Source organism: Contarinia nasturtii, unplaced genomic scaffold (genome assembly GCF_009176525.2).
Source record: "Contarinia nasturtii isolate CC-2019 unplaced genomic scaffold, AAFC_CNas_1.1 Cnas_scaffold_695, whole genome shotgun sequence".
In the NCBI taxonomy this organism is placed as follows: domain Eukaryota; kingdom Metazoa; phylum Arthropoda; class Insecta; order Diptera; family Cecidomyiidae; genus Contarinia; species Contarinia nasturtii.
The window spans coordinates 224,059-245,542 of record NW_022198046.1 but is presented as its reverse complement, the minus strand read 5'-3'; the positions used below and the strand labels follow the sequence as shown (position 1 = coordinate 245,542).

Here is a 21,484-nt window from a genome sequence, read left to right as displayed (position 1 = left end):
AAATATCAATTTCAAAAATAAAAAAAACGTCGTAAATGCAGACGGTCTAAAAAATTTAAATACAAAAAAATAGTGACAAAATAGTTTATTGTGATCTTTACTGAAACATTCATAGTATTTTGAATATTATAAAAATTTCAAATGATAAAAAAACTGATGTTGAATAAACAATAACATTGTTGATATATTCTGATGAAAAAAATTACTGATTAAAATTAAAAATTTGATTAAAATGCTTAAAAATAAAGTAAACTAATTTGATTTTACTTCAACAATTCATTTTTTTTTTGTTGCACTCAAGTTCTTAATCTCATTTTCTAAAATGTTTTTGATCCAATCACTAATATAGGTATCTTCAATGAACTTATATTTTACGACTTATATTTTACGACTATTCATTTCTAAAAATAATTTCAACCACTCTTTAACACTATAGTCATTGAGATTTTGATCAATTTTCGGACAGTTAATTAGGTGATTCAATGTTTGTGAAATTGAATTACACTCAATTGTAACGCAGCAAAATGGTGAAAAATGAGAACCATTCAGATCAATTTGAAATTTGTCAAGTAATCGATTACTTATTCGTTCAATAGCTCCGGCTGAATGTTCCTTATCATAATGAATAATAAGATTATCCAATTTAGTAATATGAACATTACATATGCCACAAAGTTCTCGATTAGTTGGACATACTAAAGCCAAAACTTTATTTGGATTAATCCATCGCATGTACTCACAATTTTGCATTCTGCACATGCAAAAAGACGCCTTAAAATGTATGCACTCGATTTCATATTATGGACCTGTTCATAATGTAATTTAACTTCTTCAATAGACACAAAAAGAACTTGTTTAGAAATGTTCTCAATTGAACATTGATGACATTCATAGACGAACATTCGGTCGAATTTTTTATTCTCTTCAGTCAAATGGTCCGCATTCCAATTAAACCATGATGTTTTGTAAATCATTTTCATGAAACTAAATTCAACATATGATTGCGATGATGACGTTTGATTGCGATGATGAGCAATTATTCGACTCTTCGAATTTGCATACATATTGTCTTTCACGTAAACATAAACTTCGCTATATTGAAATTGATTTGAAATAACTTGTTCCGACTTTACGAGATCTTGACCATCGAGAGACTGAACGATTTTAATGTTTTGTATAAGCTTTGCATCAATGAGGCACTTTGAATGTAAATTTTTGAAATGATAATTCATCTCTTTTGTAGTTTCGCATCGTTTGTAACAAATCTTGCATTCAAATTGACACGTGACAAATTTCACTATTTTACCTGTTTTGGCTGAAATTTGTTCGAGAATTTTGTAATGGATTGCTGCTTTTGAATGTTTTTTATGCATGTGTTTCATGAAATTCTCTTCTTTTCTTGTCCGGAAATTGCATTCAACTTCAATAGACTCATATAGAAAATATTCTTCGTATGTGACAAAGAAATTGGAAGTTCCACTAAAATTTAGTTTCAATTCAGGTAATTTTCCTGTGAATTGCACTATTTCAGTTGAAAGTGAATTTTGTTGACTCGCATGATCTTTATAAGCCAATAAAGATGGATCCATACAACTTAAGTCAATCTCATTTGGTAATTTGAAGAATTTATATGATCTATGATCGAGTGTACTACCAATGTACAAAAGTGTAAAATTCAATGAGCTTTCTCTTGATTTTAATTTATCGCCTGAACATCGGCATGCGATAAAAGAAAATTTTGATGGATGTTGCATTGAAAGGTGTTTTCTCATTGCGTGGATGTCATTATTATTATAACTAGACGATTTGCAATAAATGCAATGTAACTCTCGAAAATTGTGTATATTCAAATGTGATTGGATTTGTTCAAACGGCACATTTTCATTACAAATTTTACATTGAAATTCCAAAATATTTGGATGTTCAATATCAAAATGTTGATAGAGATCATCAAATGTGGCATACTCCTCTGAACAGTTGTCTGTGAATTGACCACATTTGATTGTTTCAATATTATATTTAGAGTCTGTTAATAACATTTCTTTGTCATCATCTCTGAACTCACGTGATTCGCTGCAAATGTAAACCTCACGTTGTTCTGATGAATGATAAGATTCATCATGAATCAATATGTTATCAACTTCAACTGTACGATAAAAGCAAAACTTGCATTGGTAAATGCTCTCACTAAGATCAGACACAATATGTTCTAATAATTCGTGATTTGAACTTGCTTCCAAATTGCAGTAGCAACAATCACGGAATTTTATTTGTTCTTCACGAACTTTTATATCCAACAAACTAGCACAACGTAAAATATCAATTAATGTAAGATGTAATTTCATGTGTTCCGCCATATCATCTTGACAGCCTGTTGAAAATAGGCATTGAGAATGCATACATTTGAATAATGCGAATTGTGAAATTGGCCCAAGTAGACCATTATCGTTGCCTGGTTTCGTCCAATAATCGTCAATCCACTCTTTCACTTTAAATTTGTGGATCATAGTTTGCAAAAAATGTGGAATAATGGTCGATAGTTTTTCTCTTTCTGCCGGATCATCTTTTATGGCTTTGTCAAATCTCCAATATTTAATTTCTGAACTATTTTGAGAAGGATGACCATTATTGACCATATTCATTGCGTTAGCTCCTTGTAAACACCAACCTCGAAAGTTATTTTTGTCTGTAATTTTGAAAAAAAAGAAAGAAATTTTTACTTTTTGACTGTGAAGAAAATAACACTAGATCGTTTGTATAAGTTTAGAACTATTTTTTTCTCAATGCATTCATATATTTTACCTTCAATTGGTCGCGCTTGACATGATAACGTTTTCAATGCCAAATAGGAATTCAATGAAACTTCACATGAATGTTTCAGTTGATTCTTTATTGATAAGAGCGTAATAGCTTTGTATTTACTTTCTAAAACATCTTCGTTATATTCATGTTGAATTTCCAAATGCTTCTTCATGTTTTCTTTATCGATTTGAACAAAATTACAATCCAAACATAGATGTGCATTTAAATCTTCCTCATCCAATCGGAACTCATCAATTCGAGCTGTCTTCATATCACAATGTACGGTTGAGCATGCAAAAAGCATACTACAAACACGACATTTATTTCGGTATTCTCCAGTATGTGAATGTAAATGATTCGGCCAATAGTATATTGAAAATTGTTTCTCCTCTTCACAAAAGAAACATTTTGCTTTCACCAATTTTTTGTGGCCCTTTTTTAAAATAGCAATTTTTGAATGTGGTCGTTGACTTTGAATTTCTGCGGCCATACGTGCTGAAAGTCGTGAAGCGACTATTTCCTCATCACTGTGACACATTTTGTAATGAATGACAATCTTTGCATACCTTTTATTGCAAATCTTACAATATTTTGTATCTGGATTGTTGAAATGCAACGTTTTATCTATATTTTTAAACTTTTTGGCTTGCTTTTCAATCGTTTGTGAGATCACACTACAATCAGTTCTGCTTGTAATGGATTTTAACGTTTGTTGTTCTTTTGGGTGTATCTCATCAGCTGTTTTGGTGTTCTTTCCAAGAGACTTTAAAGCCAGTCTACAATCAATAGTGTTTCGTCTGTATAGAGTTTGTTTTGATATTAACTCCTCTTTTGAATGTGTTCTGTTGCTTAAGGACTTTCGTTGTTCATCATTTTTTTAGATTCTTTTTCGATGGTTTTTGAATCAATAGTCTTTCGTCTACATTGAATATGCTTTAGTGTTGTTTGTTCTTTTGAGTGTAGTTTATCATTATGTTCGCGATTTGTTTTGGAGTCCAGGCTATGGTCATGTTTCTTCTGCCTAAATGATGTTCGATTTTTTCCATTTAAATTTTGTAATGAGTCACTCATTGTTTTGGCTTTCTTTGCTGAATGACTATCCTTTCCTCTTTTGCTTGAATGACCTTCACTCGAAACACTTCGAGGCCTCTTTTGAATAGTTTTATGCATGGCTGTTGTTTGATTACTTCCTCCTTCTACTTTATTGCAAATTGCTGGTTTTCGCCGTGCAGATCGTAGCTCATTCAGAATCTTTTTCATTGTATTTTCCAATTTTTTTTGATTTTCCAATAATTTTGTTTGGTCCTTTGCTAATTGGCAGAAATGTTTTGATCTCATAAGCATTTTGTCAAAAGTTTCAACAGACATTTCTCGAAAACTTTGCTGCGTATTAGCTTTTGTTGAACAAACTTCGTTTTGTTTTTGAAGCGTTGATATTTTTTTTGAACGAATATTGATAGATTGTTCACCTTCATTTAAGTTTTGTAGAACTCTCTTATTTTCAATCATTCCCCGTTTGGAGTTCATGAAGTCAAAATCCTTCACCCTACACAATTTTTGGGGCACTTCTTTTGGATTATTTGCTGAATGCATGGAAGTGATGCTTTCGTATGATGTTTTCCTAATTTCCACTTTACTTGATTGTTGAGTAATTGTCGATGAATAATTACAAATTGATTGATCGTTATTTGCATCAGTATTTGTTTCATTCAGAGGGTTGCCACTTTTGGTTCTTCCATTCTCTACGGACAATTCCATTTTTGTAGATTTCTCGAAAGAATGCATTGTAGTATCACTATGATATTGACTTTTTCGTCGGTATTTTTCTTTGAACCTAATAGTTCCGGAATTTTCACCAAATGATGCCATATTGAAAAAAAAATTTCTTTATGTTCTGCAAAGAAACCTCACTTTCTTAGAAGCCACAAGAGAACTGTCCAAAATCTTAATGATGCTTCATTTAAAGAGGTCGAACTTGAACGTATTGGTAAGTGAGTGAACGCTACAGTGTAACCAATTGTTTAAAATATTCAAATCGTTTTCAAAGTACGTAAAATATACTTGGGTGTCAGATTTTTACTTTTTATGTTTCGAAGAAACAAACGACATTTTGCCGTTTAATGTATAATTTATTTTCAAAACCTTCTAGTGTGCTTGAAATTTAACAATTTTAATATTTCTATGTACTTCAATAAAAACATATTTATCACGAAATTACGAAAATATTATGTTATATATTTTGTGAGTTAATAAAAATACTTAAATGTGTGGAAATTTGAAATGGAATGGAATTGGAAAGGGTCAAAGGTCACGTACTCTTGTAGCCTGAGTTTTTTTTTCCGAAAAATTACAAACAAAAATATGTTCTATTTTTATGTATGATCTTTTTGTTTGAAGTACGAATGATAAATGATGTTACAATATCAATGATAATTTTATCTCTATGTAAAAAAAATTATGTTGTTCTTTTATTTTAATCGGGATTTGAGCTCTTATGATACTCTTTGACTAAGCAACGATTGTAATCGTTAACTATTTCAATCGTTGGTCCACATCAAAGCGCGACGTTGACAGTAGCGCCATGGTGTGATTGCCAGCAAAACTAAAAAATTGCACATATTTCGATCGCCTGGATCAAAAATGGTACAAATTTGTGCCACCCAACATAAACAGTGGCAACCATAATGAAGTTGCTGCATTGCCCAGCTGTCATTGTCGTCGTGCTTTGGTCCACATCTTTAACGATTGTAGTCAATGTTAATTTCAATATACAATCGCGAACGATTGACTGTTTTGTGTTTTCTAAGGTGACCAATTTGAAAAAAAATCGTCGATGATCGCAATCATCGCGTAGAAAAACACATATACGCTCTCGAACATTCTTCGTTTTTTCAATCCACTATTATACACACTCACTCAATTCTAAAAACCTATGATGTTTATGCGCCCTCTCTCGAGTCATATTTGCGAAGAAATGTGGCAGGATTCGTTTTTTCAAGTTTGTGGATTCAAATAATCACCATAAAAACGTGTGAATCTTATTTTCTCACCAAAATAATTAGGGATTTTTGGCCCTAAAACGAAAATGTTGTATGGGAGGTAACCCCGAATTTTTCGGAATTTCTTCAAACTTTCAGAATGTTTTTTTTTTTCTTCAGAATGTCAGATATACAGAATGAATGTGTGTTTTGTTGACGTTTATGCGAAACGTTAATGCTTCCGCCTCGTGGTGATAATGAATAGCGAGACATCAACGAAAGATCAAGAATGAACGTGATCGAGCAGTTAACAAACCATTTTTCGATACTTACGTCATAAAATACATGAAAATGTTTCAACAATAGATTTCAATAAAACAACCACATGAAAATTCGTGACTGATAACGTTTAATTTATGTTTAATCTTTATGTTCAAAATCATGTATTTTAACTTCTAAAATGAGCAATAATTAAGAAAAATTTTTTTACTTCAAAATAAAACTTAAGGAATAGGAGAACTGTTGTTCGAGAAACTATCCGAATATTATACACTTATTGAAAAATTATATTATTTCACTGGATATCTGAAGCACACTACTTTTTTATATCAGCAGCTTAAGGCATCAAGTTTTTAAACTTTAAAAAAATCTTTTTATTACAAAATAAATTGCACAAAAGTTTACAATCCACGAATTTTGTAAGAAAAAAACTCTGCTTGAATAAATGGAACGAACTCATTACTTGGAGAACAAATTAATGCTCTATAAGGTGATAAATTTTTATTATACCATCATGAATGAGACACGAAAAAGTCAAACTGATTGGCAAGGTGATATTGACACAGTATTAAGACAACATTTAAAACATTGGTTTGGCAATCGGCTTCTAACTGGATCGAACCAGACTATTGTTTTTGAGTTGCGTGTCTGTACAATACTTATCGTATGTCAATTTCAGAGTGGCGTAATGTTGATAGAAGACATGAGTTTGTGTGTTGTAATTAAAGTAGAATCAGCCAAAATGCACTTGAAATATTGGAATAAAATCAAAGTATGCACAAATCATTACAAAAAACCTATAAATTAGAAAAAAAATACTTTTCAACGTGTTTGAGATTGTGTCATTATTTAAATTGTGTCTGAGGTGAAAAATCTCAGTTCAGTGATTGGTGAAATTGTCACATGGTTTTTTTTGACTTTTTCTTGCTCAACCTCAATTTTTATGGCCTTGACAATTATATGAAAATATTGGGAAAATATTCCATCGAAAAGTTTTTAAAAAAATTTACACAATTTCCTTGCAAGAGATGTATTGCAAACCAATGGTGTATACGGAATGGTATCTTTATACAAATATAACGCAATATTGAGGGTAGAAAAAAGCGGTTTTAATTGAATATAACGAGAAATCTATCAGATTGGCATTGATGATTTCGTTCGCAAGGCGAAATGTATTACTTAATTGAATTGGAAAATAGATCACTGCATCGAAAAATTTATTACCGAAATTGAAGAATTGCTGCGATATTATCCAAGTCACATGTGCGTTTGAACAATTTATTACTAATTCTGAATTAAACCGGCCAAGACTCGATGCGATTCTTCTGAATCAATTTTGATTAGCTGAAGCTAATTTTTTTTACTCACCAAAAAGAAATAAAAATAATTGTTTCCAATTTCGTTAAGTTAACACGCTGTCCCACCGCATACCGATGATTTTTTGTGAAATAGATATCTGAATATGTCTACCAGTTTCTTATTTTTCAGTATCATTTTTTATGATGCAAAATTCAGCGTGCAATGTGGAACAGGTTTTTTTACCCAATCGATTACTAATACGTGACAATGTAGACATATTGTCTACCGCATAGTCAACATTATTTATCCAAACAAATAACTTATACTAAACTACAACTATAGCAGGTGTTGTATCACATTTGTTAAACATGGATAGTAGTCTGCTTTAATATGTAGATTTGCACAAAAGATGATATTCTAAATAGAAAATATTAAAATAGAGTTTTATTCCAAGATCAAAACCAGAATCAGTTGGAATAAATACATATGAATTCTGTTTCATAAATTAAAATTCAAATTCGCATTCATTTATCACACACTTACACACACACACAAACTATAATTTTTTTTAATTGATAAAAGAGAAAGATTCAGTAATTTTGAACTTCAAATGCAAAAACGGCGAATATATTGGTTGTAGTTGTTCATTCAAAAAATCACTGCCCTTTATTTCTATACACTTCTTCGATAAACCTTTCGAAAATAGTTCCAATGAAAATGTGAAATATATAAGCATTTTTATCATTGAAATCATTATCAATATCAGTAATGTCAATCAAATTAATGAACACACACTTCGCAATCGTCTATTTGCGCACAAACGCCTTCAATAATACTTCTAAACTTCGACTGTGACAATTCAATTAAGGAGTTGTGAATAAACCACAAATTGTTATGGAATCGTATTGTACGCACTCCATTTACAATCAATTAACTTGATTTGTTCGATTTTGTATGTGTTTTGTTTACATACGCTTCTTGCATATCTTCTGTTCTTCTTCTTTTACATTATACATTTATTCGTTAATTCTTTCCCCTATATTTTGACTCGATTTATTTGTTCATACACGCTTCTAAGTCTAGTGTGATCATATGTGTGTGTATAGATCGTAAGCACCGAACGAAATACCGAAAACTCACCGAAATCTTTTATTTGTTTGCAAAAAAATACACCACGTTGCGATGTATGTGAAAACAGAACGACGTTATCGTATGTGCTTTTCGATTTCAACGATTTATAGACGCCGACAACAACAAAAAAAAAGAACATAAAATTGTGTAGAACTGCTCTCGTATAAAATAGTTTCCGTTCAACGTTTTGTTGCTCATTACCTGTCGATCATTTAATACAAATGTGTCGCTGAAAAAAGAGAGCGCGCAAGTTCAACATTTTTTTCTATTCGAACAGGTTCTCTTTTTTCAACTTATCGATAATTTTCTCAAGTGATTGAAATTCAGTTTATTTTCATTATACGGTTCATTTCTAGGTTTGTGTTTTTGAAATTAATCTGTTTACTTTATCGTGCAGTTTTGATGTATTTTTATATTCAACTGAAATATTTCATTTGATCGTGAAAAAAAAATTGACGTACGTATACTTCCTGGATGCGAGATGCATTTTTTTCGTTTTCAATCCTGCCTGTTTGTTGTGTGTTGTTTTGCTGAGCATGAGTACAAACCGTCCATTAAGTGTAGGAGATTATTTCCGTTGCAAAACGTTCTCGCATGCGAAAATGGCGGAGAGAATTTTCCAATTTTTTTCTGTTCTTTCTCCACCAAGTATTTGTACCATGCACATCTTGTTTGAAATTTACTCTGTGTGCAAAATATACGTTTAGTCGTTCGATAGCTTTGGTCGGATATGGTTTCACAGAAAAATTTATTTAAATTGTCTGTGTTGAATTTGGATCTTTTGCCGTTTATTTTTCGCGCACAATTTAACAAGTTTTTAAAGTTTGTGGATTCACGAAAAAATGCGAAAAACACATTTTTATTTGAAATTATGATTTGATTTAAAATATATTTATCATATGATGAGTTGATGTGAAAAAGTGTGGCATTTTTTATGGAATTTGAAGTCATAGAATTGCCAATAAAACAACTGAGTTGTAATTTTGTTGTTTATTTATCTGTATATAATTTGGTTACCACGAAGTGTATTTGTGCAAATACTTGAACAAAAAAAAAATCGAATACAAGTGATAAAATATTATAATATTCGTTTTTATTGAAGTCTAAAAAGAGTTTTTACTAAACACCATACGGAACCAATGAGTTTTATAATTTTGTAATTAGTGATTATTACATTTAGTGACCACTGAATAAAACAAATGGCTGGTTATCACTTCAACAAATAATTAACCATAATGATTGACGTTAAAATTTAATACATTTCTTTATGTCTTTCTTGAATGTAACATCATTTTCCAGTTAGATTATTGAATCATCGAACCAAAAAAGTCAAAGTCAACATATTTTTTTAAAATTTGCAGTATGAAAAAAGTGGATCATATTATTCAGGCATTGCGTTAACGTAAAACTTCTAGAATTGATGTTATTATCTTTCATTGAAAATAAAACAAAGCGAATATCATTCACTGCAGTCACGAAAATAGGTGAAATTTTCATTTAAGACAAGTTTTTTTTTCAATAAATTGAGAATTATCAAACAGTACCTCTCAACCCTATATTGAACGTAGAAAATATTAAAAATGTATAACACTATATGTAGTAATATTACTTAAAAATCCAACAATTTAAAATTGGAATGAAAAAATACATCCAGCTCAAATCGGTTCAATATTTATTATTATGAATGAACAAGATATTATTTTGAATGTGTGTTGGTTTAAATCTCCATGTAGCCACTTGGCCACTATCCTACATTATAGTAACGAAAGACGTAAGACAAATTATCCAAAAAGATTTTTTGGGTTTGAACCAATTCAAACTAGTTAAAACTCGAATATCGATTTCAAGCATCGACTTGTGTGTTTGACTTTATACGTAATTTCTTTATATAAACTCCTTTGTTGTGGAAAGGCATAATATTTTGGAAATATATACATAAAAATCATAATATAATAATGATATGTTATCGTATTGAAGATTCTCCGCTTCAGTTTACGCACAGAGATTAACATTTATAACATTCATAATTTATTAGTTTCTTTTTCTGCGAATAGACACGAAAAAATCCTTTGTGTATACATTTATGTGGTTTTACGTAGTAAAAGAAATTGTATAATAAAAATTAAAAAGAGACAGAGAAATTTCAAAGAAAAAATAGAAGTATATGTATAAAATGGAATGTATGCTCGCATATACTTTCTGAGTTTTGTTCTTTGTGTCCATGCAGCCATGAAGTTGTACATTTTTCAAATTGTGCGATATGGGATTGAATTATCATAAAATTAATCGTTTCATCTCCTAAGGGATCTTACAAGCTTAACCCATTTTATTTTATTAAAACTAATTAATTAGTATTGTTGATATTTTTTTTAAACGTTGAATTAATTTGGCTCATAAAAGCTCTTTCTAATGGAATAATTTTTATTTTACAGATAAAATTCATCGTCTAAGAACTAATTGATAAATGAGTCGTTTTCAAGTGTCACAAGTTGATGGTGGTGGTGGTGGTGGTGGTGGTGTCAGTACAGATACACCTAATGGTAATGGCGGAATTGATAATCCTGCCATGGATCCAGTTGAATTAAATGTATATGGCTTGTATTCGAAGCGCAATTCGGTCACATGTCCAGCGCAAGGAGAGCTCAAACGTAAAAGCAGCTACGGTTTCACACATCTAACACGGTTTGTAAATTATTTACAATAATATCATTGGTTAGCTATAGTTCTCACAAATTACAAATGATTGCTATTTTCACTATTGTAAGTTTTGTTGACATGTTTGCACTGACCATTTATCACCTTTATCAAAGAAAATGATTCTTAGCCCGAAATAAAAAGAAAACATGTAGAAGAGGTATCTTTTTAATAGTCACAAGAATGTGTTTGTTAAATAAATTGACTTTATCGTCATACAGTGTGTAATGTTTGAAATACTGTGACGTGTAAAATTCATCAAATTTAAATCATTTCTCATTCCTTCTAATAAATCATCCGAATATAATTTTGGTCATTTAAATGAAAAACTTTGAATATTTTTTGAATCCATTCTGAAGTAACAACAAGTCAAATGAATGTTGCGCTATAGTCAAACTCACACGACAAATATACAAAACAATGTAGATGGTCACAATAACCACTAATTTGGGTCGTATTGTTGATAAATTATTTATTTTTTTCATAATTATTATCACATTTTTTCCTAAATTGTTCGTTAAATACATTAGATTTTGTATTTTTTCCTACATAATATTTAAAAATGAACGTTCGCGTACAAATAAAAATATTGTTCCATAATTGTAATTCCCTAAAAACAAATTTAAATTGAATGAAGTTGTTTTTATTTATTTTCATAATAAGAAAAAACATCGTGTTCAGATAGCGTATAAAAAGTTTTTTAATAAAAACCGAGAAATTAAATTTTCCTGACACTTTTTCTCCATACTGATTTTATTTATTTTTAATTTGGAATGCATGCTCACAAATACAATTGAAGTGAATTCTAACCGTTTGAAATCTTCTAACTTTTGCGAATATTATACTGTTATCATTTCAAGTTCTATAAAAATACCAAAAATCCAAATGTGGTTCGTTGTGGACCTTCAAACTCGTTTTTTTTAGTTCATGATCGGCCTATTTGAATATAGAGCTTTAAGACATGTGCGTGTAATTTACGCTCTGGGCTATGAATACAAATGTGCTAATGTTAATGACCATGAATTTGGGCTGAATGTACAGTATTCGATCTGAGGTCATTTTAATTTCTTTTTATTTTTTGGAATTCATATTCCGAATAATGATTTTTTTATTAATTAAATACAAATGAACATAATTACAAAAATTTCACATTTTCGACTTTGGAAGAGTTAAAATGAAAAAAAAAATCTCCCGTCTAAGTAACATTGTAATATAATAATGGATAAATGTTCAATGAATTTGTTTAGTTCCTGACATTTCGTTTGTTGATTTTGTGCAGAAATTATGTATCATTTTAATAATATTTTATTTGAGAAAATCGCCTTCAATGGCGAAAAGATCGTAACTGAAAAAATGGCACCCATTTGTTTATAGATTTTAAGAAATTTGAAACGATTGCAATTGAGACTTGAAAATTGAGCCTATATCTTATGTTTTCACATCAAAAAAGACCATAGGAGAATAAATCAATAAAAAAAATCCAATGAGAAAACATTATTCATTACAGCCTATAGTTGCTTGTGTACAAGACAATTTCGTTGTATGCTCGAGTGTGAAAATGTTGTTAATCATCAGAAAGGGATCATATTGCATCAAAACAATCAATTATTTTTTTGGACAGAATTACAAATGGGAGCAAAAGAAAAGTGTATTACTTCACACAAAATTACTATGCAATATTTCTAATTCGCATTAAATTTTTCTTACTCACATACTCAAATATATGAACAGGGTGAATCATTGGAAATCCTCGCGATAATTTACGATTCAGAAGTAACTTCCTTGATGTGTTGTGTTCGATTGATGAATCACCCGGTCTACTACTTCAAACAAAAATGACTTAGCGCAAACAAGACGTCAAAAAAATTCACATGTCTCGCAGCTCAATTTCTTCAACACATCACGCTAATGCACTTACAATACAGAACATTCAACGTTTTCGTAAGAAATTCATTATTGTTATGTAGCTCAAATGATATCTGCTGTCTAGAGCGTCAAAAATTAATGATGAAATAAATAGAACTATAGTGATATTAGACAGAATTTATCAAAGTTGTGGCAAAAATACTGGATAAAATACCCATCTCAGTGGGAACATAATATTTTCGCGTTCTTTTATCGAAAATCGAATGACACTCTATTTACTTATTGGTAGGCGCTTTCCCTTTCCTCATACCCCGATATGTTTTTTTTTTTTCAATTAATATTAATCAGTGAATAAACATAGTCTGAGGTCATGCTCTGAGTACATCACTAGTTGCACGTGCAACCACGCATCATACACGATGCGATAGTTATAATGGGTGGGGACGTTTTATGAAAACGTAAAATCATGATGAGCATTGTTGTCATTTGAAGTTGAGTCCGTGAAAAACCACTCAAAGTATTGGCGTTACGATAGTATAAATATGTGTATGAATACACTTGAAACGTATCAAGTATGGTTCTGAGTTGTGAAATTAAAACAGCTGTCGACCCTCCGATGCTTTTTGAAATTCAGCGATTTTCCATCATCAGCATAATACAAACACAATTCAAGAAAAAGCAATTCAATTTTTCGCTCTGTAACTTTCATGAATAATAACAATTCGTAATAAATGATATAGTATAATTAATGCCAAGTGAATGAGATTTTTTTTACATTGATTCTGTTATTGTTGTGCGAAAGAAATGCAATGCAATAAATCGTAAAGAATCTTTATTATATTTTCGTCTTTATTCAATACTTGGGAAAAACCAATGGGTTGATGTGTACATGCTTTTCCGAGCTGTTGTACTTCGAACAAAATTTGTGCAAATATTATGATTTTTAAATGACGCCAGGAAAATCAGACTGTACATTTCATCATTTCTTTTAGAAGAGCTTCACCATTGGCGGTTTCGTTCAGTTCCGTCTGTTATTCTTTTCTTTTCTCCTCTTTTCAATTACGAATTGATCTAAATTTAGAAACGCTGCTCTGTGCAAACAAAACAAAAACGATATGAGCTGTATGGAATTTTTCATGATTTGAATTCATACTGGTGCAAAAACCTATTCGTAATTGATGTATTTATATGCGAATTCCATCGAATGAAACCGATTTGATACGGAAATGTTTTATTGATGAATCAAATTATGCTACGCAGAAATTTGAAATTTGATAACTATATATTCTAATTTGTATGGACATTTTTCATGTTAGAAACATTGAAAATAGTTGAAAACGAACTATTTTCCAATTTTACATAAAAGAAAAATCGATTTTTGGTAATAAAAATTAAAACCATTATATGCATAACGTGATTTACGGCTTGAAATAGAGCAGATCACCCACGGAAAACGCGCACATCACACAAAAATGAAATCGAAAATAGATCGACCTCTTGTGTTTCTTTTGTTTTGCTTTAACATGAATAACAACATTGTTTATCGGCACACGAGCCACAACGTGCTCTACTTGGTCAATGTTAACATAGTCATATTTCTTTTCTGGCGCTTACTTTTCATCCATACTGGTATATATATATTGTTTGTTACAATTTCTTGATTTTCTTTTGTCTTTGTAGAGAGGTAAGTTACTGTTTCCTTCAATTTTAACAACCCATTGATCCTAAGCATTGAAACCATTCATTGTTCAACTGTACTAGGCGTTGCCGCGATTAGGTAAGTAAGCGATGATTTTACTCTCAAAGACCAATAGATCCTAAACATTCAATCTTAACGTTATTAGATAACTATCGGTTGTCATTACGAGCATTCAAGCGACCTTCAATCAGCTTATTGCATGGAGAGGTTTTGGAACACATACCCGTAAGTTATTGTCTTTTTTGGATGAAATCGCCTTTTTTAATTTGTTTACTTACTATATTTCCTTATTTTATTGTTACTCGGAATTTTTACACAATAAAAAAGAAATATTGTTCAATCCACGGCTGAAGCAAATTCTAAATAATGTAATCCATTTTTCTCGTTTTTTTAATTTTATATTTGTCGTTTTTGTTTGTTTATTGTTTGTAATTTTTTCTCATTACATCTTCCAGTTAATGAATTTTATTACATTATATTGTCAGAAAATAATACTTAAATTATCTGGTTTGACTACCAGCTGATTTACAAACGAGAAAAGTACATAAGTAAGTAGTGTGTTTGAAAATACATGTTACATCGACGACGTCATTTTTTATCTATTTTATTGTGTCTTTTGACACAATGCCACACTACACTGATACTGAAAGAAATTTATCAAGAATGTACTAAAGAAAAATTTAATTAAAGCCATTCGGCGTGGTTTTAGTGATAAATGAATTAGTTCGGTCAAATCGCGATCAAACTAGTTCTACCACCACATTCAGATAGTAAATAATCAATTCATATTGGTTTCAATTTATCAAACATCTAGCTAACATGAATGATTCAGAATGAACGGTAGATAGATACTGATCATTTTTTTGTGTATCATTTCGAGTTCGTTTATTCTCAATATCATTTATATTAGATGAGGTTTATCCGTATGACACTTCAATTTGATAATAAATTGAATTAGCAACGTTTTGACATACATGATTTAAAAAAATAAACGAACTCATTTCCTACGATAATTCTATAACCTGCGGAATATTAAAGCTATTATGTTAATTATATTTATTGGTAACCATCACCGTCGAACTTGTGAATTTTATTTTCGTACCAAAATACATAATCTCGCCAAAGAAGAAATTTCAATGCTGAGGTACTCCCCATACAATATTTTTGATAATAAGTTTTTGGCATAACCCCTGTTTGTTTTTGGAATATCTTCAAACTACCGGAATGTAATTTGTTTGTCTTTTTTTCTGGACTTTAAAATTTATCTGGATTCAAAAATATAATATTTTAAGCAAAAGTGTCTCAAATACGTTTTTTATGTCGTATTATGTGGACGAATTTCTCGATACCGAAAACTTTTTTGGGCCACTCTTCTGGCTATTATATTCCAAATTTAATTGCTCTTGTTTATTGCTTCATGTAAATCAATGAGCTTTTTAAATTGATTTTACATAAGTGTAGAGCAAGTTTTAATTTTCTTTAAGTGGGCTGCGGATCATTTTATTTGTGATTTCCTCAATAATTCATATTATATGCATTAATTTCTTTCTAATAAAAAAGGAAACTGCAAAAGACGTTGAAGAACAATCATCTGTTAACCATTCAACAATAAAGCTGGGATGGATCGTTGGAGTATTGGTAGAGTATTTCAATTTTTATATATTTTTTGTAATTTTCTATTCGAATCAAGTAATTAAATGATTTTTTTATTTTTTCTTCATTCACTAGATTCCGTGCCTCTTAAACATCTGGGGGGTATTGTATTTTATTCTCCTAATTTGTTTTATATTAAATAATTTTAAAGTAAATTAAAATATCAAACATTTGAGTAAATTTTTATACTCATTAATTTTGATTGATATTTCTTAATATTGCAACTACAGTTCTTAAACAAATTCAAGATTACCATTAAATAACTGTTTCTTTGTTTATTTGTCTGTGTTTAGGTTATGTTGTTCTTGCGGGTATTGTATTAAAATATTTTATGATTATTCTCTATTTCAAATACTTATTTATTTTTATTAAAAATTCAATTAGTTGTCATGGGTAGTTGCTCAAGCTGGTATTTTCATGTCTCTATGCATCATTGCCATATCCTTCACTGTTTGTGTCATTACTACACTATCGCTGTCCGCGATTTCTACAAATGGAGAAGTTAAAGGCGGGGGAATATACTATATTATTTCGCGAACACTTGGCCCCGAATTTGGAGCTTCAGTTGGTATTGTATTTGCATTTGTAAGTACATAATTATTGAATTCCAAGAGGTGTATACACCATTTTATTGCTATTTCTCAGGCTAATGCTGTTGCAGCATCAATGAATACAATTGGTTTCTGTTCGTCACTTAACGATTTATTTAGTAAGTAGTTGAACGTATACTTTTTTATAAAAATCAAATTACATATGACTTATATTATTTTCATCAATATCATTGTAAACATTTTACAATAAACTATTTAATGTAATATTTACCAATATTTCAGAGGAAAAAGGATGGAAAATTATCGACAATGATGTGAATGACATACGGTATTTAATTGCTTTTTGTTTTATTTTTTTTATTTTTTATTATCGTCATATAATATAATTGATATTTTATAATATTTCAACTAAATGGAAAAGGATTGTTGGTGCTATCGCATTGGCTATCATGATCATTATTTGTGCTATTGGAATGGAGTGGGAGACAAAGGCACAAAATTTTCTTCTAGCCATTATTGTAGCGGCCATTTTCAACTTTGTTATTGGAAGTATTATTGGTCCGAGTATTGATGAAAAAAAAATCAGTAAAGGATTTATTGGATTCAGTAGTGAGTTTTAATTGGATTATTTTATTGGATTGTTCAATCAGCAATATCGCCAAATTTATCAGAAGATTTTACGAAGCGACAGCATCGAATTCATAAGGCTCTGGCGAAATATATGACTAATAAAAAGGAACACGCACTATCTCCGATTCTGCGTATACTTGTGCATTAGTGCGTTTACAATTCGCTAGAGCTGTTAGATTTCGATGATGTTTGCTCACTTCAAATATCCGGCTTAAATGAAATATTATTGTCAACCACATTTTTTTTTCATAGCGGCAGTTTTTTCGGAGAATTGGAGGCCGGACTATAGATTCAGTGAAAAAGTCAATCAGAATTTTTTCAGTGTTTTTGCAATTTTTTTCCCAAGTGGTCAGTATTTTTTGGCCGACAAACCAGTTTCTAAGATGCGCTTAAATTTTAATAATTAGTTTTGAAATATTTTAGTGACGGGTCTACAGGCTGGTGCTAATATTTCTGGAGATTTAAAAGATCCTTCGACCTCGATTCCCAAAGGAACACTGTTGGCTTTGTTAATTTCTGCAATTTCGTATGCAGTATTCGTTGTTTTTGCGGGCGGTTCGGCTGTATGTGATATTTTTTATATATTTTCAACAATTTTTTTTATTGATATCTGTTTTTAAATCATTTTGAATTGCCGAAAAGGTACGTGACGCTTCGGGAATCATCAGTGATATTGTAAATGGCACATTAGTTGGAGTTGAACCACATTGCTTAAAGAATAAGGTGGCTGAGAAAAAATAAGTAGAATACTGCTAAATCAGAACTAAAGCGGTTTATAAATATTACTTTCAGACATGCGAATTCGGTCTCCACAATTCATATACAATCATGCAATTAATGTCGAAATATGAAGGGCTCATTTATGCAGGATGTTGGGCGGCAACACTTAGTACTGCTTTAACAAATTTATTGTCCGTACCTCGATTGATTCAAGCTCTTGGTATCGATCGCATATATCCAGGCTTAATTTTCTTCTCCAAGGGCTATGGAAAACACGGTGAACCGTATCGTGGATATGTTCTAACATTTTTCATTTCATTAATATTTTTACTTATTGGTACGAACGAATAATTTTTTGCACTTTCAATTGAATCAAGAATATATAAAATAAATTTTGACAATAATTAATTTTTCAGCCGAATTGAATCTCATTGCCCCGTTGATCAGCAATTTCTATCTCGCTTCATATGGTGAGTTCTAAGTGTCTAAAAAGAAATATATTTTATGTAGTTTTTTTCTGAATTAAATTCACAGCGCTAATCAACTTCTGCACATTTCATGCTGCTTTTGTAAAGCCGCTAGGCTGGCGTCCAACTTTTAAGTATTATAACGTGTGGTTGAGTTTATTTGGCTTCGTATTGTGTGTGGCTATTATGTTCCTTATTCATTGGGTGTCGTCTTTGATAACATTCATCATGATTTTGGCTTTGTATTTGGTAGTGGTTTATCGTAAGCCCGATGTTAGTTGATAATTACTTCTATATCAATTTTTTTTTTGTTAATTTTTATTTATTTTTAGTAATAATTGTTATTTTTTTAGGTTAATTGGGGCTCAACAGCACAGGCTCAAACATATAAATCGGCGTTAACATCTACATATCGACTTACACAAATTGGCGACCATGTGAAAAATTACCGTCCACAAATTCTTGTTTTGGCTGGAACATTACAAAGTCGTCCACCTCTCGTTGATCTAGCCAACTTGATTACTAAGCATAATTCCTTGATGATTGTGGGAGATGTTATAACGGTAAGATGACAACTTGTTTTACTTAGTGCGGCCAATCTGAAAATTTTATATTCTCTAGAAAAAGATATCCTACAAAACTCGACGACGAATGATCGACGAAGGACAACGGTAAAATTAAAAGAACTATTTGAATAATTTATAAAAATGGTAATATTAATATAATTATTTTAGGTGGTTGACTGGACGGAAAATTAAGGCTTTCTATAATATTGTTGAGGGATTAGATTTCGAGACGGGTGTTCGAGCTTTGATCCAAACATCAGGTGTTGGGAAATTGGCACCAAATATTTTACTCATGGGCTATAAGTCAGACTGGCAAACATGTAATCACCAAGATTTGGTCTCTTACTTCAATGTTTTGCAGTAAGTATTAAACATAAAAAATGTATAGAAAGAAATATTTTACTACACGATTCATGGTTATATCTTCATATTAGTTATGCGTTCAGCAATCGATTGTCTGTGGCAATTTTACGTTTGCCTAATGGACTAGATCTATCGTTAGATGTCGAAGTTGATACAACACCACCAAATGGCCTGGCGACTCCGACTAGTTCGTTTACAAACTTTAATAACTTAGAAAATGGAATCGGAAGCTCAAACTTACGTAAAGATGTGCTACAGTCACAAAATCAAAATGGAGCTGCACCCACAATAATGCATGCCGATTCATACTTGAACATTTACAAAATTCCACCATCGACAACAGCAGCAACAGCTTGTAAGACTATAAAAAAAATAGTTTTTTACGTACGATCATATTAACGATTTCTTTTTAATAAAATTAATTCAGCAAAAGTATCTACAGAGTCCGCCACTCAAATTAATGAAAAAGTTGTAGAACAGAAAAATTGTCGAAAAGCCAATCTTTCTTATACATCCAACGATTCAACAATACCAAAAGAATTACTCAATCAGTTAGGAATATTCCACTCATCATCACATAATGGAACGATCGATGTTTGGTGGCTTTATGATGATGGTGGTCTTACCATTTTGATTCCTTACATTTTATCACTGAGATCACAATGGTCACGTTGTAAAATTCGCATATTTGCTTTAACCAATCATCAAATGGAGCTCAAAGTGGAAGAGCAAAAGTAAGTTATTCTACAATATATTAGAAATGAATATATATAAAAATATATATATATATATTGTATTTTAAACAAACTATTTCTTTTTTTTTTGTGTAGCATGGCCAAACTACTTGCAAAACTCCGCATTGATTACTCATGTTTAATTATGCTGCAAGATGTAAAACAAAAACCGAAACCTGAAACAATGCAACTGCATAAGTCGCTATTAGATGGCTTCAATGAGGGACAAGAATCAGAATGTGTGACTGAAGCAGAAAAATCCATCCTCGAAGAAAAAACCAATTTACAATTACGATTACGTGAGCTACTTTTGAAACACTCCACCGATGCATCTTTAGTGGTGATGTCCCTTCCCATGCCAAGACAAGGTGCTGTCTCAGCCGCACTATATTTATCATGGTTGGAAGTACTCACAAAGGACATGCCGGCATTTTTATTGGTTCGGGGAAACCAGAATTCAGTATTAACATTTTATTCTTAGTCAATTCAAACTCACATTTTTTCTAGAGCTAACAATTTTAGAATTTAATTAATCAAGTATTTAAAAAAAAAACAGATATTAAGCCATTTGAACCAACATTATTTTCGCACCATAATAATATTGTTAGTTTTTTTAAAAATAAAGAGTCTTACGGGAGTAAGACGAACTTTTCCGCACGGTGGTAGTTGCGTATTTTATTTAGAAAGTTCAAAATATCATTTGTTCGATTTTTCAAGCCATTCAAGCGGCGTAAAGTTCGAGACCAAAAAATATGTTCCAACATTGGCAACGAAATATTCTTTAATTTAATAGCAGAGGTACTCGAGAAAAGATTTTTCACACTTTCATGATGAACCCATTTGTACGACATTTGAAAGTATTCTATTTTCTAACAAAACACTATAAAAAATATGTCTGATGTTAATTTTGCCATAGAAATTATTTTTGAAACACTTTTCATAACTAAAGTCACAAAAAATTTGGATTTTTGTATGGGAGCCATGTCTGTATTCTACCTAATGGCGTTAAACTTTGCAAAGGGTATTTTTTTTTCACAAAAAAATAACATTCG

General features: G+C 30.9%; 2 protein-coding genes across 2 annotated transcripts; one reads left to right on the top strand and one right to left on the bottom strand.

Annotated features, from left to right (window-relative positions):
- Window positions 1–1,188: 1,188 nt before the first annotated feature.
- Window positions 1,189–4,790, bottom strand: LOC116340517. The gene is made up of 4 exons (XM_031767062.1): window positions 2,803–4,790; window positions 2,066–2,686; window positions 1,307–1,708; window positions 1,189–1,199 (listed from the first exon to the last, which is right to left on the bottom strand). The coding sequence occupies exons 1-4, from the start codon at window positions 3,338–3,340 to the stop codon at window positions 1,189–1,191; spliced, it is 1,572 nt and encodes a 523-aa protein (XP_031622922.1). The 5' UTR covers window positions 3,341–4,790.
- A 6,209-nt stretch (window positions 4,791–10,999) lies between these two features.
- On the top strand, window positions 11,000–21,110 carry LOC116341070 (bumetanide-sensitive sodium-(potassium)-chloride cotransporter). The gene is made up of 23 exons (XM_031767926.1): window positions 11,000–11,171; window positions 14,730–14,733; window positions 14,811–14,826; window positions 14,894–14,973; window positions 16,309–16,386; window positions 16,477–16,503; window positions 16,695–16,712; window positions 16,786–16,986; window positions 17,047–17,110; window positions 17,235–17,280; window positions 17,374–17,561; window positions 17,835–17,930; window positions 18,006–18,145; window positions 18,225–18,305; window positions 18,375–18,639; window positions 18,719–18,772; window positions 18,837–19,042; window positions 19,123–19,332; window positions 19,391–19,440; window positions 19,504–19,695; window positions 19,770–20,053; window positions 20,126–20,432; window positions 20,529–21,110. The coding sequence occupies exons 1-23, from the start codon at window positions 11,056–11,058 to the stop codon at window positions 20,911–20,913; spliced, it is 3,108 nt and encodes a 1,035-aa protein (XP_031623786.1). The 5' UTR covers window positions 11,000–11,055; the 3' UTR covers window positions 20,914–21,110.
- The last annotated feature ends 374 nt before the right edge of the window (window positions 21,111–21,484 follow it).